The 14,674-nt window shown below is 56.3% G+C and overlaps 1 protein-coding gene across 1 annotated transcript in view; it reads right to left on the reverse strand.

Moving 5' to 3' along the window:
- Positions 1–184: 184 nt before the first annotated feature.
- Positions 185–14,674, reverse strand: part of JAKMIP1 (janus kinase and microtubule interacting protein 1) — a 108,602-nt gene continuing 94,112 nt past the window's right edge. Inside the window, exons 18-22 of the mRNA XM_088020883.1 lie at positions 13,840–13,917; positions 10,756–10,959; positions 4,409–4,474; positions 1,423–1,498; positions 185–245 (exon numbers count right to left, since the gene is read on the reverse strand). Coding sequence (XP_087877009.1) covers positions 1,448–1,498; positions 4,409–4,474; positions 10,756–10,959; positions 13,840–13,917 — 399 coding nt within the window. The 3' untranslated portion in view covers positions 185–245; positions 1,423–1,447. The remainder of the gene's footprint in view (positions 246–1,422; positions 1,499–4,408; positions 4,475–10,755; positions 10,960–13,839; positions 13,918–14,674) is intronic.

Consider the following 14,674-nt stretch of genomic DNA (forward strand, 5'->3'; position numbering starts at 1 on the left):
AGGTGCCAGAGTGGGGACTCAGAGGTGGCCCCGAGCTCGACAAAAATCCCCATCATCTTCAGGGCTCCTACAGCTCGGCCCAGCCAGGACCCAGCCATGGATCCAAAAGGCTTCCTCATCAAGTATGCGTGGATTCTGTTTTCAGTCTCTGGCTTGAAGTAGCTTGTTTTGCTGTTGAATTTTGGTTTGAGTGGGGTTGGGGTTGCCGTAGGGACTCAATTTATTCCATAAGCTCTTTTTCTATCCTGTAAGATTAAAAAACAATTTGAAATGCTGTAAGACTCAACGTTAAAATGGCTGGGGAAGCCCCTGGCTTATCTCCCCTACCTGCCCCCTCTGCTGTCCCAAACTCTCCAGCTGAGCCCACTGAAGGACCTTCCCTGACCATGTAGGGTAAGAGGAAATGGGACTTGGATGGCCTGTCCTCCAGTACCTACCTCACCCCCCATGGTTACCCTCACTCCCCATCTGATTAGGTCTGGGACCATCCCTTTACTCACTACACAAACACTGCATGAAGGTCGACCACGTGCCAAGCACTGACCTAGGCCTTGGGACACAGGAGATACAATGCAAAGCCCTTGCGTTCAGGGGCCAGGCTCAGGGCTCCCATGAGAACATCAGGCAGGGGAGGAACCAGCAGCAGAGCTCAGCCTGGGAGTCAGGACAGCTAATGGGCACTGTGGGCATCCCCAGAGCTCAGAGGGCTCTCAGCTTGGGCTAGATTCAGAGACAGAACTGTAGATCCTAGGGGCCCTGGCAGATGCCCCCCAGCCCCAAGGTGGACACTCAGAGCAAAGAGAATGGGGAAGGACATGGGTGTCCAAGCAAGAACTTGGTGAGAGCTGGGTCCCAGGGGCACGCAGGGCAGAGCAGGACTAGCTGCCCCGATGGCTTCCGTTCAAGGTCCCTGAGCATCAGAACCAGGCACGAGGTTAAGGGTGGGGGAGGGACAGGGAGCTGGGGGCTCTTCACACAGGCTTCCTGGGTATTGTGTGGGCAGGTCATGGACTTGCCCATCAGTCTCCTGCTCCTGAAGACCCCTGACCCCAGAAACCTGCTATGGTCTGGTCCACAGGCAATAGGGAGCCCCAGAAACTAAAGCCAAAATAGAAAGAAACTTTGGAAAAACCACACCCCCCGCTTTGGAAGATGAACTACAACAGGGCGACAACCAGGTCCCCACTGTCCCTTCTTCTTCTTCACAAAGACCTCTCCCAACCTCCCTCTGAGGGGTGGGACTCGCCAGAGACCCCTGGTGGCCCCCACCCCCCCGCCCAGGGAGCCAGGGAGCTGAGGCATCTGCCACAGGCCACCTTCCACGGAGCCTCAGCGCTCAAGGAATGCTATGGTCAGAAATGGGAGAAATTCTCCTTTTCAGAAAATCATCATGTTTATCTGTGAAATTAAAAGAATACCAACCCGAGTTCTTTGCTTAGTGAAGTCTTCAAGGCCACAGAATGAATGCTAGTGAGAAAAACAAAAAAAGGAACAAAAACTATAAAATAAGACCAAAAGAAAATGAGGGGGAAAAAAAAAAGAAAAGAAAGAAAGGTGTAAGATACGTAGTATGGGATTCAGTGACACATTTCACAAGAACTACCGTACCAGGGTCGGGTTCAGGAGGGGGACAGGGAAGTGAGCAGGCCTGGGCAGCTGACCTCACCGGGAAACCCGTCCTCTGGAGTCCCTCTGCACCCCCAAGTGCTCTCCCCAAACCCCTGGCTGACTCAGACAGACCAGGATGCTTTCGGCGCTGAGACGTGGCTTTCCTGCAGACGGTGGCAGGACGCGCTACAAACAGAGAAAGGACCCTCCCATGGTCACGGCTGGTGGCTCCCACCAAAGGCCGGGCCTGGCCAGTGCCCAAGGACCAGGCATGTTCTCCTCGGGCCACAGGCCCCCCCAGACCCACCTGCCCACGAGCAGACGCCCTCCCCACTGTACCATCTCTGCCAGGGCCCCCTCTCCCAAGAGATTCAGTTCGTCTGCTTTAAAAGAAAAAAAAAAATAGCAGGGGGAAAAAATGGCCTTAAAGGAAGAAAAAATTACACAGATCAGTTTGAAAGTAGACTTCTCTTTCTGAACTGAATTCATGACCCACTTTGTTCCGAAAGAATTACTGCTCGTTAGGTAATGATGATGCTGTCGGAGCATCATGCGGGGCTTTTGAAAATCATTCTCCCTCCCCCCATGAGGTACTAACTCCCCTAATTTATTGAAAAAATTAAAATCCAAACAGACAACCACCAACTTTTACACAAGTTTTAGAGTCATTGGAGATTGGAGCCGGACGGGGCTTACGTGGAGTCACCCACTGTCATTTTCTACGTGGGGAAACTGAGGCCCGAGGAGGTGGAAGGACTTGCCAAGAGCACCCAGTGGGGTGTGGCAGGGAAGACTTCCTGGCCACTGGCATGAGCCACGCCGCTTGCCCCCCTCGGCAACTCCTTTGTGACAAAAGGACACAGACCATCCCGCACACACTTGCTTTCAGACAAGTGGCAGATGGGGGCTTCAAACATTGCCCAGGAGGCCTCCTCATTAAAAATGCCGCCTGCCTTATTTTACATGCGTGCCTAGACCACCTTGTAAAACTTCAATCAGCCAGACAACTGTGGCGTGTTTGAAGTCTCTTTGCTGTCCTTTCCTGTTCTGTGACCCATTTTGCCCACTCGAGTCCTAAAGCCCAGCTGGGGGACTGAGACGCAGAACCAACGTTGACGGCCCACCGACCTCGTCTGGGCCTGGGGCTCAGAACGTCACATGCCCACACTCATGCAATCCTCACAACCACCCCAGAAGACGGGGAGAGATGCGAGCCCCCAGGCCGGGGCGGACGGATAAATCCCCCAGGGTTCCAGGGCCGGCCTGGGGCAGAGCCCAGACACACCTGCCTGCAAAGCCAGGTTATCCCCGGAGATTCTTGGATGGAATTAGACTTGAGATTCCCTCGGGACCTCAAAACAGCCCCAGATGGTTGCGGTGGCATCTGCAGACGGAGACACTAGGCATCCGCTGAAACCAGAATCCCACTGAGGTTCCCAGGGCTCTAGTGGGAGAACTGGCCCGAATCCCTGGGTTAAGCCGGCCCGCCACGACCCTCTGCTGCCCCCCGGAGGACACTGCCAGTTGTGCGGGCCGGAGGCGCAGAGGCTCTGGATGGAGAAGGAAGGTGACTCCTGCACCCCCTCTCGGGAAAGGGGAGGAAGCTTCTAAAACTTGCTTAGCATCATCTGAAGAGCTGTCCTGTCTCTTTGGGTCCACGGTGTTTGATTGCCTCCAGGATGGGGAGGGGCCGTTTTCCCATTTTTAGATTATCTGCCCAGAAATCGGTCCTTGGGGGACTTCTGTGACTTTGGCCCCACTTTGTCCATGGGGGGAATTGGCGTCCTCTCTCTTAAGACCCGAATCAGGCAACTGAAGCCCACCAATGCCCTTTCTCCCTCTTCCTCCCTGGGGTGACTGCGTATCAGCCTTCGAGGTTGACTGGGATCCCCTCCTTGGGCACATCGTCCCCGATGACCCCCGGACGGGGCTGGAGCCTTCGTGTGGCTCCCACACGTGAGCTTACCTCTGTGACACAGAATGTGCAATGACAGGCTTTGCTTTACTCATCTATGACTCATCTATGACTCGTTTGGCAAACATGTGAGGTGCCCTATTCCATGGTGAGAACTGTCTTGAATACGGCGATGCATACGAGCTGGTCCCTGAGCTCAAGGACCCCGTGGTCACCGGGCGGATGTTAAGTGGGGGGACGCAGATGCCACACACGTGGTTCTGAGGGGCAGTTGTCTGTCTGCCTGGACCAAAGGAACATGCTGGAGGGGCTGAGTGGTGGCTGCAGCACCCAGGAGACCAGCTACACCTTCCCAGCTGCGGAATCAGGGTCCAGTGTCTGAACCCATCTCCGGCCCAGGCTCCCCACCCATAAAATGACGCTAACGCAGAGAGACACATGAGGCCAGGTGCCAACATGGGACAGGTCAGCCTTGCTTCCCGGCGGGAGGGGAGAGACTCCCAAGAACACACAACTGGGTTTTGGCACACAGAGGTCATCTAAGGTAAAGTCCGTGGGACAGAACCAAGCCTGGCTTATCGCTCCAGAGAGGGTCACACCGTCCCCGAAAGGTCTTTTGTGAGGGAAAATAAAAGACATCTCACCCCCCACTTCGCCCACACACAAAGTTGGTCCCAAACTGCACTTTTCTTCCCTAGAAAAGCCTTTGAAGGAGCTACTTAGTTCGTGGATGTGCCCATCTTGGGGGGACTGGGGCAGAGAAGGGAGGCGGGAGGCAGCCCCTTCTCGCATTACAAAGCTGGCAGCGCAGAAGGACAAGGCCCCACGGTGACCAGTCCCGGCAAGAAGCCCCGGGGCGGGGGAGGGGCCGGGTGCCCCACCTACCTTTTCCTCAAGCTCCTTCAGATGTCTCTTCTGGATCTCCAGCTTAGCCTCCAATTCTCGGATTCTCTGAAACACACGACCTCATGCATCAGAAAAGGTAAAGTTTCCAGGTTCAAAACTTACTCTTTACTCTTGATCGTGGTGTGGCACACAAGCAGAGAATCGGGCAAATGCAGGCGGGCAGTGTGACTGGCTTTTATATGTGTGCAGGACCATATCTCCACCGCCCGAATCCAGATAGAGGGCCCCCACCGGGAGGCTCCTCGGGCCCTCCGCCCTCCAACAAGGAGGGTCGACATTGCCTGTTCTTGAAGCGCACGGAAACGGAATCACACGGGGTGTGGACTCTTCGGACAGGGTCTCTCTAAAACAGAAGCATCCCCCCTGGACCAGGACACGCAGACACCCGGTGCAGGCTGATAAAGAGCATGGATTTGAAGTGGCAACAGATGATGTACTCGTGCAAGACTGACTTAGCTGGAGGCGGGGCGCTGAGCGGAGGAAGCAAGGACCGGCTTGTGGCCATCACCCCCTCATGCACCCCAGCCCCTTAGAAGCCCGTTCAGCACAGGTGCCAGGATGGCCAAGCGTCCCGGTTTGCTCAGGACATTCCTGGTTTTGCCATTGAAGTCTGGAGTCCCTAGAAACCCTTCAGCCCCAGGAAACCGGAAAAGCTGGTCACCCTGCCTGCGGCTGTGTCTGCCAAACGCCCCTTGGGGCACTCACCCCCGCGCCAGGGTTTACCAGCCCGTTCCTTCCAGTTCCACACAGCATCCCACCCAGGATGTCTGGCAAGCATGAACCTTTTCCAGACTGTCACATGCCCAAGAGTCACCCCTCAAGGGCTGGTACCCACCGCCCCCCTGACCACTGCCCAGCCGGCTACAGCCCTGCCAGGGCTGCATGCAGATGGAGAGTTCACTCCTGCAGAGAGTGCTCGGGCTGCAGGGTGGGCAACCCAGGTCAGGCCCAATAAGCACGTGGCCTCCACGGACATTTAGCCAGGCCTGGAGAAGCGTTCCGTGCATTCTGTAGGACAGTGGTTCTTGAATCCGGATTAATGTCACCTGGAAGGCTTACAGATCACTGGGGGGCCCCCCCCAGCAGAGTTTCTGACTCAGTTTCGGGGGGCTGAGCCCGAGTAGCTGCACTCCAGCAAGTTCCTGAGTGATGCAGATGCTGCTTGTCTGGGGACCCACTTTGAGAACCACCTCTATGGACACATTCACCCACTCAACAAATATGGGTCAATATGCCTGGGGCCCTAAGGAGTTTGCAGTCCAGTAGAGTTCATACAAAAGCATCATTCGGGTACCCAGATGGTGCAGTGGATGAATACAAACATCACGGAGAAAATGAAGCAGGGGTAGGGAAGGGGGTGGGGTGCTATTTTATGTGGGTGCTCCAGGCAGGTGGCACTGGAGCCCAGAGGGGAGAAGAGTGGGGCACTGAGCTGTGAGCTGGGGAAGCCAGAAGAGGCAGAGCCCAGCCCAGCACCCACAGTGGTTTGCTAGACTTGGAAGGGGGAAGGGAATTCCAAGCAGAGGGAAGAGGGTGCGCAGGGACGTGGGGGTGGGGGGACGGGGGCAGAGCTCAGAGGGTCTGGAATGTCCCAATGAGGAGCTCACAGATTTGGGGGTGACATGGGGAGCCTGTGAAGGGTTTTAAGCAGGGAAATAATGAGAGTTTGATTTTGGCAGAAACAGAACGGACTGGCATGGAAGACAAGAAAATTACTTATCCTCAGATATGAGCTCTCAGGCAAGTGATTCAACCTCTCTAGGCCTTGGTTTCCTGATCTGTAGATTGGGGGTAATCGTGTTGCCCACATCTGAGGATCTAACAAGTGACTCTGCACCAAGGGCTCAGAGCGGAGTTGGCATAGAGTACACACCCTATAAAGGATTAGGAAACCCATACGTTTCTAATTCTCTTCCACCTGAGGGAAGGGGTGTGTACCTCAGTGTGGCCATGACCACCCCCCAAGGATCCCCTTGCAAGGTGACGAGACAGAGAGCACCCAAGAATGAGCACAGAACTCAGCTGGGGGACACCTGGCTGGCTCAGTCAGTTAAGCGTCCTCCTTCAGCTCAGGTCATGATCTCAGGGTCCTGGGATTGAGCCCCGCATCGCTTCTCCTTCTGCCTGCCGCTCCCCCTGCTTGTGTTCCCTCTCACCCTGTCTCCCTCTCTCTGTCAAATAAATAAATAAAATCTTTAAAAAAAATCCTATATTCAGCAGCTGCTACTTTTGAAAATTACAGCTTACAGACAATGTACACCTTTCGTCAAGCACAGTAAACCCATTCCTACCTCAGGGCCTTTGGACTTGCTGCTCTCTGCACAGAGTCTGGGGTTTCACCTCCTCCTCATTTCCCACCTGTCCTCTCAGCCTTTCTGACATCCTTGGCATTTATTTGTGTTGTGAGTTTCCTCACTGGATTATAAGAGTATGTTCTTCTCCACGAAAGCAGGGACTTGGCTCACTGCCCCAGCCCCAGCGGCCAGACCCGTGCCTGGCACATGATAGGTACTCGACCATCGAAAGCAAGCAGGAAGCCACAACACCTCGCTTTTGCCGGCGCCCTGTTGTCTCAGGGCTTGCTGGAAGGAAACCCTCCCCTCTGCTTGGGCATCGCACCCGGATGACCAACTCCAGGAAATTCTGTTACAGGGAACGGATGTGCTCTGAAGTCTGAGCATCTCTTATGAAGGCACCGAGATGCCGGGCGGGGGGCCCTGTGCCGGTGGCTGTCACACGTGTGGCACTTGGCAGGGGCGGGGAGCAAGGAGCAGCGAGCGCCGTGGCATCTCAGATACCCCTGCGCGTGCCACACCAGGAGAGTCTGGCCAGGCACTTCCCCCTCGAGGCAAAGCCTGGAGGCAGAGCTGCTCCCGATTGCCCAGAGTACAGATGAAGAAGCTGAAACCCGAGTGTTAAGCCTTGCCACTGATTCGGGCACCGGGCCCAGAGCAGGGAGGAGGTGGGCCCGGTCCTCTGAATTCTATGGCCCGACGCGACAGAGGAGGGGCTCCCCTGGCCTGAGTCAGGGCGACAGGGCGAGGGAAGGAGCGCAAGAAGGAACGAGAGCTCACTTCCTTCCAGAACCAAAAAAGGAATGAGACCCTGCTATGGACCGAGCTGCACCCCCGCCCCAAATCCCTAGGCTGGAGCCCTAACCCGCAGTGTGAGTGTATTTGGGGACGGGGCCTTCGGAGATACTAAGGTTAAATAAGGCCATGGAATGGGTCCCTGATCTGGTAGGGCCAGTGGCCTTGGAAGAGGAGAACAATCTCTCCCTCCAACCTGCCCTCCTCTGCCCGTCTTCCTTCTCCTCCCGTCCCCCTCGGCCATCTGAGGGCACAGACAGGAGGCAGCTGTCTGCGAGCCAGGAGCCCTCACCGGCAACCAGATCAGCCAGCCCCTTCCTTGCTCCTGGACCTCCCGCCTCCAGAGCTGGGAGCCACAGATGTCTGTTGTCCAAGTCCCTCATGTGGCATTTGTTACGATGCCAGAGCAGACAGAGACAGACCCTTCTTACTCCCCTCTGGAACTCACAGCCACAGATCTTTATTTACGAGTCACCAAAACTGAGCAACTTTAATCTGCAAGGAATCACCTTTGGATCCTGTAAAATGCAGAATCCGATTCAGTAGGTCTGGGGTGGGGCCCGAGAGTCTACATTTCTAACAGCTCCCAGGTGAGGTTCCTCCTGATGCTGCTGCTGGTCCAAAGACCACACTTTGAGTAGCAGGGGTCGGCATCCACCAGGATTATTATAGAGAGAGCGTCTCCTTTCACTGAACTCCAAGCATAGCTAATTGATTTGCATGTCTTGTCTCATCGAAGCCTCCCCAGGAGTCACAGCCGAATACCACATTGCCCTGGGTCTTTGGGATATACTCACTAGCTCATCATATGTTCCAGACTTCGGCCGTGAGGAGCACCTTCATGAGATGTGAGCCCTCGCGGCGGGTAATGACTTTTCGGTTCAAACATGCAAATGTCGTTCTGCTTTGGGCTGGGTTTTCTGAACAACCCCTCCATGCACTGCACACTCCATCAGCAAGCCCCACAAATGAGGCACAGTGCTGGACCTCAGATGCAAGCCAGCACCCAGCTCCCCGGTCTGGTCCTGCTCCCGCTACACCTACTCGTGGAGACAAGTGGAGACACTTGGCAATTAAAATAGCCGCCTACACTTGCTGGGAGCATTTCACCTGCAAGAGTCTGTTTAAACCTTACAACATCCCAGTGAGTAGGCATTATTTCCATCCTCACAAGGGCACTGAGGCCCAGAGAGGCCAAGTCACTTGGCCAAGGCCACACAGCTAATATCCAGGAGAACAGGGTTCGAAGCCACACTGTCTGGTGCCAGTGTTTCTCAACCACTCTGCCACCCCAAACTGACCGCGCCATGCTGCACTGCTCTCTGAAATGCTCTTCCCCCTTGGTGGCTGCCTGGTCTCTTCCTAGTTATCTTCAAAGCCTGGCACAGCTGCGCCCTCCACTGGGAACCTTCCCAGACTCCTAACCAATGTCCTGGGCAGGGACATCCTGGCATAAAAGCCTCAGCCACACGAACTGGTGAGGATCTGTGCTGTGTTTGGGCTTTCCACTGGGCTGGGGGTGCCCCAGGCCACTTTTCACTATCCATGTGACCAAAACAGAGGTGGCTCAGTGGCAATGTCCTTGAAGGCAAATGCCCACGCCTATATCCCTGTGCCAAGATCTCCTCGACGGTACTGGCCATAAGCCCCTCCTCCCCCTCCCTCTCGTGCCTCCCCTTCCCTCCCCTCTCCATCCTGCGATGCCCTGCCTGGCAAGGCTGACCATCACTCTGGTCCTTGTCACTGCAAATTCTTGGTCTCCATCCTCAGGGGCCTGCCCTGCACCAGCAGCTTCCCCACCTACCTGGGCCACGGGGATCCCAAGTCCTCCCTTCCCCCCTTCCACCCCACATGAACAAAGTGGTCTGCCTTTACCTTCCCTCAGGATTCAAGGTGGCCCTGTGTGTGGGCACAAAGCTGCAGCTTCACCACAGTCACCTCCTTCCCCTCCCCCTCCCCCACCCCCTCTGCTCAGAAGCCTGAGCCTGCGCCTCACCCGCTGGTCTGCACCCTGGGCCCCACTCATCCCTTCCACACACCAGACCTTCTCAGTCAATGGATTGATGCCTTTTCCCCCTCTCCTTGCTCTGTCCCCAACCTCCCCCTCCCCCTTGCCCCTCGCTGTGCCAACCTGATCAGGAATCTCTCTAATGAAACCCCCCCTCCCTCTACACAGGGTGTGTGTGTGTGCACACCTGTGCACCCCGGCTGAGCAGGAGTGCCGAGGAGCCAATGACCAGATGCCACCAGCACAGAGCAGGCAGCATGGGGACGGAGGCGACAGCCAGGCCAGGGTCACAGGGGCTGCCTGCGTGTCCTCTCAACCAAACCAAGTTCTGAGTAAAGAGCTCTCCCAGACTGACAGGTCCCCCTTCCCCGCCTCCTTCCACCCCGGCACCGCTGGCGTCTGGCTGTGCCCCCCCACGTGCCTTCCTCAAATCTGCAGGGGCCTGTGCTCTCTTTGGATACAACCCTCCCCTGCCCCTTCCTGATGGCCTGCTCCCTCTGCCTTCTATGATGTCACCTCCCCTGCTCACCCGGGCCCTTCCTCACTGGTGGGACTCCCTACGAGCTGTGTGACCTGCAGGCACGTGACTTAGACTTCTTGAGCCCCAGCGTTCTCATCAGGGGAATGGACATCATCGTCCCCACCCCACGGGGAGGGGGGGCCGCCATCAAGGGTCCCCGCCAGCGAGCACCCAACAAGCGTCCCCGTTCTCATCCCCATTATCACCCTGCAGTCCGCGAAGCCTGGCTCCCCGTGTGCTCGGCAGCACGTGACACTCACACAAACCTTGGAATACATTTAGGGTTTCAGAGTCAACGACGAATATAGCTGCCAGGTCCAGTCCTCAAATTAGCCGTCATCCCAAAATACAGCCAAAAGAAAAAGCAAACCATTCAGCCACGCCTCCTGGTTTTAAAAAGAACCTGACTTTCAAACAGAATACACCTGCTGGAGGGAGAGGTCCCAGGGCAGAGCTGGCTCTGGTTTGCCTGAGGACTCAGCAGGGGTGAGCCATAGGGTTGACATGCGCATCGGCCCAGCGCCCCCCTTTGCGGACAATGCACACTCTGCGCTGTGAGGACATCCGAGAGAAGACCTGCCTTGGTCCCGGGGAGACTCGCTTGGCTGTCAGCTGTCCGTCAGACACGCCTGGAACACCCAGGGGCCCGCCCGAGGGCTCAGAGGCTGGGAAGAGGGCAAGAGGCGCCTGGTGTGGGCCTGCCCCTCACCTGCTGGGCCTGCTGCAGCAGCTCCATGCGCTCCCGCAGGACCTGGCTGTCGGACTCCCGGCTCTGTCTCAGGATCTGCCGGCGCAGCTTCTCCACGGCGGCCCGCAGGTCCTCCCGTTGGCCCTCGCTCAGCGCCTCGCTGGCCCTCCGCCCGGGCTCCTGCTGCAGCGCGTTGTACAGCGTGGCCTCCAGCTCCTGGATTTTCTGAGGAGCCCAAATCCCAGACAGTGGGAGATCACACAGGGGCGGACAGTAACGGCCAGGGCAGTGCGGCTCAGGGAGGCAGAGCTGGAGGTCTCAGGCAGGGAGGGGAGGCGTGCGGGGGGCCTCGCGGAGGGGCCAGCAGGCGCAGGCAGGGGTGCGCGGGGGGGGAGTGAGGGAGCCCCTTTCAGCCCCGTGCACACCTTGTAGAGAACATGTCTTACTCGATTCTGTCAAGAATCGCCCTCCTCTTGTGTAGTAGAGGACAGGGCCATAAGAGGGAATCATCACAACCGCCCCTTAAAACGTGTGCTTCGGAGGGAGGCTTGTTTTCATTTTGTTCTTGGCGCCCCACGTGTTCCCCCCGCCTTGGGAGCAAACCTCCCCTTTTATCCTGGGTGGCAGTGGGGGAACAAAAAGTCTCAAACTGCACACACGTGGTTTTCAGCCAGCTAGCTCGGAATGCGATTTTCACCTAAAGCAAACAGTGACGGTGTTCTAACTGGGCCCTCCCTGCTAAAAACGCGAGACACCAGGTGTTAGCAAAGCGGATGAGAGATTAGTGGCCAGTCGAAGGCTCCTTGTGAAAGGCAAGGCTTTTAATCATTAGAGGAAGTTCTTTTCCACTTCACCCCAAGACACTTAAATATAGTTACCTCATAGGGATATCTAGGGACAAAAGAGAGAATTATCTCCTTTGCTGCTTCCCTAAACCCCCACCCACGTCATCCTTGAAAGCAAACCCCATCCTGGGCCAGGCTGACCATCGCTCTGGTCATTGTCACTGCAAATTCTTGGTCCCCTCCCTCCGAGGCCTGTCCTACCCCTGCAACTTTCCCCACCACAAGGCTTCTAGGCAAGGGAGCTAAGGAACTAAGAAACTGCTCCTCGTCTTCCTAAGACGGACTAGACCAATCTTCAGTTTGGATGGAAACTGCCAAGAAGAGGCGAGAGGTGGTTAGAGGCAGGGGGGCGGGGGGGGGAGGTTTTCCACGGACAAGCGTCTGCAGCCGTCTGGCCCCCAGCTCTCCCAGCTGCTCTCGTCAGAGCTTGCCTGTGACTGCTGGCTCACCCCCTCCCCATTCAGAGCTGAGCTTCTAGGAGACCGCAGGTCACCAGCTTCCAGCCAGGACCCCACCACCCAATTCCAGAAGCTCCACTGCAGACCTGCCCCATCTCATTCAGCATGATGACAAAGGAATGCAGGTCCGTATGTGGTACCTGCCGTGCCGCCCTCACTCTCGCCCAGGCATGAGGTACTGCCACCCTCTTGGAGCTTGTTACTTCCCTCACTGTTCAAATCCATCCAGCTTAGCATCAGAACACAACCCCGTCATGGGCCTGAAATCCCGAGGCTTTGGAACGGTTTTGGGAAGGAACATAGTTTCTACAGGGTGGCAGGATCAGCACGCCCAGGGGCCTCCTCTGCAGAACCCAGACTCAGAGGGACCCCCGGGGCCTTCCTGCGAGCGGTACTTAGACAGCAAAGGGTGGACACCGAGCTTTTCCAAAATGTGTTGGAAATCACCAGTCCTGCCAGAGGCCCCTTGAAAAGTCAGTCCGTGATCCAGTGAGCTTGGCAAAGTGCTTGCTTATGTTCCTCTCAGAGCCCTGGCCCACCCTTCAACCTTCAACACATTAAGGACCCAAGAAGCCCTTCAGAGTTTTCCAAACTTGTTCCATTGGCTTCAGTGCCTACGAATCTCCTGAAATCACATTCCTCAGAGCTTTCTAGGAAATGCTAGGGAGGCAGTGCCACGCGACAGATGGTGTGTGGCGCGGGAAAGGCGTTCTCGAAAGGACCAAGGTGGAGAAGGAGTTGAGGCAAAACCAGCAAGGGAATGGTTGAGTGTGAGCATCCCTCCCCTAGAAGGAGGAGGTATTTCTCTTTTAAATTGCCGTCCGCACCGTGATAATACCGTGTGCCCAGAAGTAAGCGCTAGAAGAGAAGATGGCCCGTCCCAGTGAGGCTCAATCCCCAGGACCTACGACCTCTCCAGCTCCCCATCCTCCTCATTCAGGTCTCAGAGCCTGGACACCAAAAGCCGGGGGTCTTGGGGAGGTGGGCCAGCCCTCATGCCCAGGCTCCTGGCTCTCCGTCTTCCTGGACAAGCTCATGGAAACAAGGTCTTGAAAGTCGTTTTTCAGTTGTGGACTCTGCATTTCTCGGGTACGCACCACTTCATAAAATGATCCTAACTACAAATGACTGGGGCAAAGCCTTGCTGGAGACTTTGGGTACCGCAGCGCTTCTTCCTGCAAGAAGGGACACTCAACTCTCCCTTCTCTGTGCCATGGGGACCCCTGGTGGGACCCGTATTATCTCACTGTCTCACTCACTGCTGGGAGAGTCCTCAAAACCATATGACACGTGAACCTGGACAGATCCCATTTTAAGCTAATCACCAGGAAGCCCAGGGCAAATTTTGTGACCCAAACGCAATACGGCACAAGTAATTTTTGTTTTGATGATCAGTGGCCTCTACTGTACTTGCTGAGCCTCTGTGTCCCTCGGTGGCTGCCCCTCATTCCTGTGCACAGGAAAACTTGCTCTGGGGTTTTACACATAAACAAGTATTCAAGTGTAACAAACACATAAGAAAGACGGTTTCTTCACACTCGTCTCAAACGATTCCTAGAATTGAATAAGCACGCCTGAAGAAACCATCCCGCTAAGTAAGTACTTTGGAAAATCATGACTGATTTGGAAAAAAGGGACAATTTCTCTGTACAGTCATTCCGGTCAGAACACAGACAGGGCATTTTCATGGCACCCACGGGGCCCTGGTGAGGCCCCTAAATGTGGTGTCAGCCCCGAAGGAAAACACAGCCTCTAAGGGAGAGTCTAACAGGCCAAAGCGACCAACCCACTCCCAGTCCTACCAGGTACGCCTGGTCGAGGGCTTCCTTCCTGTAGTCTAGCTCCTCCTCCAGGTAGCCCTTCTGCCTGCTGAACAGGTCCTGAAAAAGAGGAGGGCCCCCATGATCGAGGTCAGCATAAGAACCCGTCCCTGTCAGGCTCTGCAGAGCCCGCCATCACCTCTGCTAGAGAGCGACGGTCCCACCAAGCCGGGGGCCCGCCATCACCTCTGCTAGAGAGCGACGGTCCCACCAAGCCGGGGGCCCGCCATCACCTCTGCTAGAGGGCGACGGTCCCACCAAGCCGGGGGCCCGCCATCACCTCTGCTAGAGGGCGACGGTCCCACCAAGCCGGGGGCCCGCCAGGGGCTCAGGTGAGAAGGGAGGTGATGTTCTGCCCTGCTCACCGCCCCCTGCATGAATCTCCTACAGGAACCTTGCAGGCCCAGGAGCCGTGATCCAGCCTGGCTTTTCTTCCCCGTGGGGGCCCAACTCCAGCAAAGCGACACCCCTCCAACCCGGTGCCCACGCGAGAATCCTCAGTCCCTCTTGTCACGTCCTGGTTGCCCCTGAAGACCATCCCAACAGTTCTCAGATGTGGCTCTGCCTCCCCCCATGACAGTATCCCCCACCTTCCGACCAGTCTCACTGCTGTGCACCTCCTCCCTGTGCCCGGGTCACTCTTCCGGTCCCTGCAAGCACGGTCTTTCCAGAATGCAAATCTCTACTACTGATTGGAGGGTTCCAAGGTGAGAGCTCCTCTCCTGTGGGCCCTTGACTTCACAGATGAGGAAACAGGGCCAGAGAAGCCCAGTGCCTTGGCCTAGATGCCACGGTGTCATGGTGGCCAAGGACCGAC

Source organism: Eumetopias jubatus, unplaced genomic scaffold (assembly GCF_037043125.1).
Source record: "Eumetopias jubatus isolate StellerSeaLion01/CBP00866 unplaced genomic scaffold, mEumJub1_p1.0 scaffold_2, whole genome shotgun sequence".
NCBI classification, from domain to species: domain Eukaryota; kingdom Metazoa; phylum Chordata; class Mammalia; order Carnivora; family Otariidae; genus Eumetopias; species Eumetopias jubatus.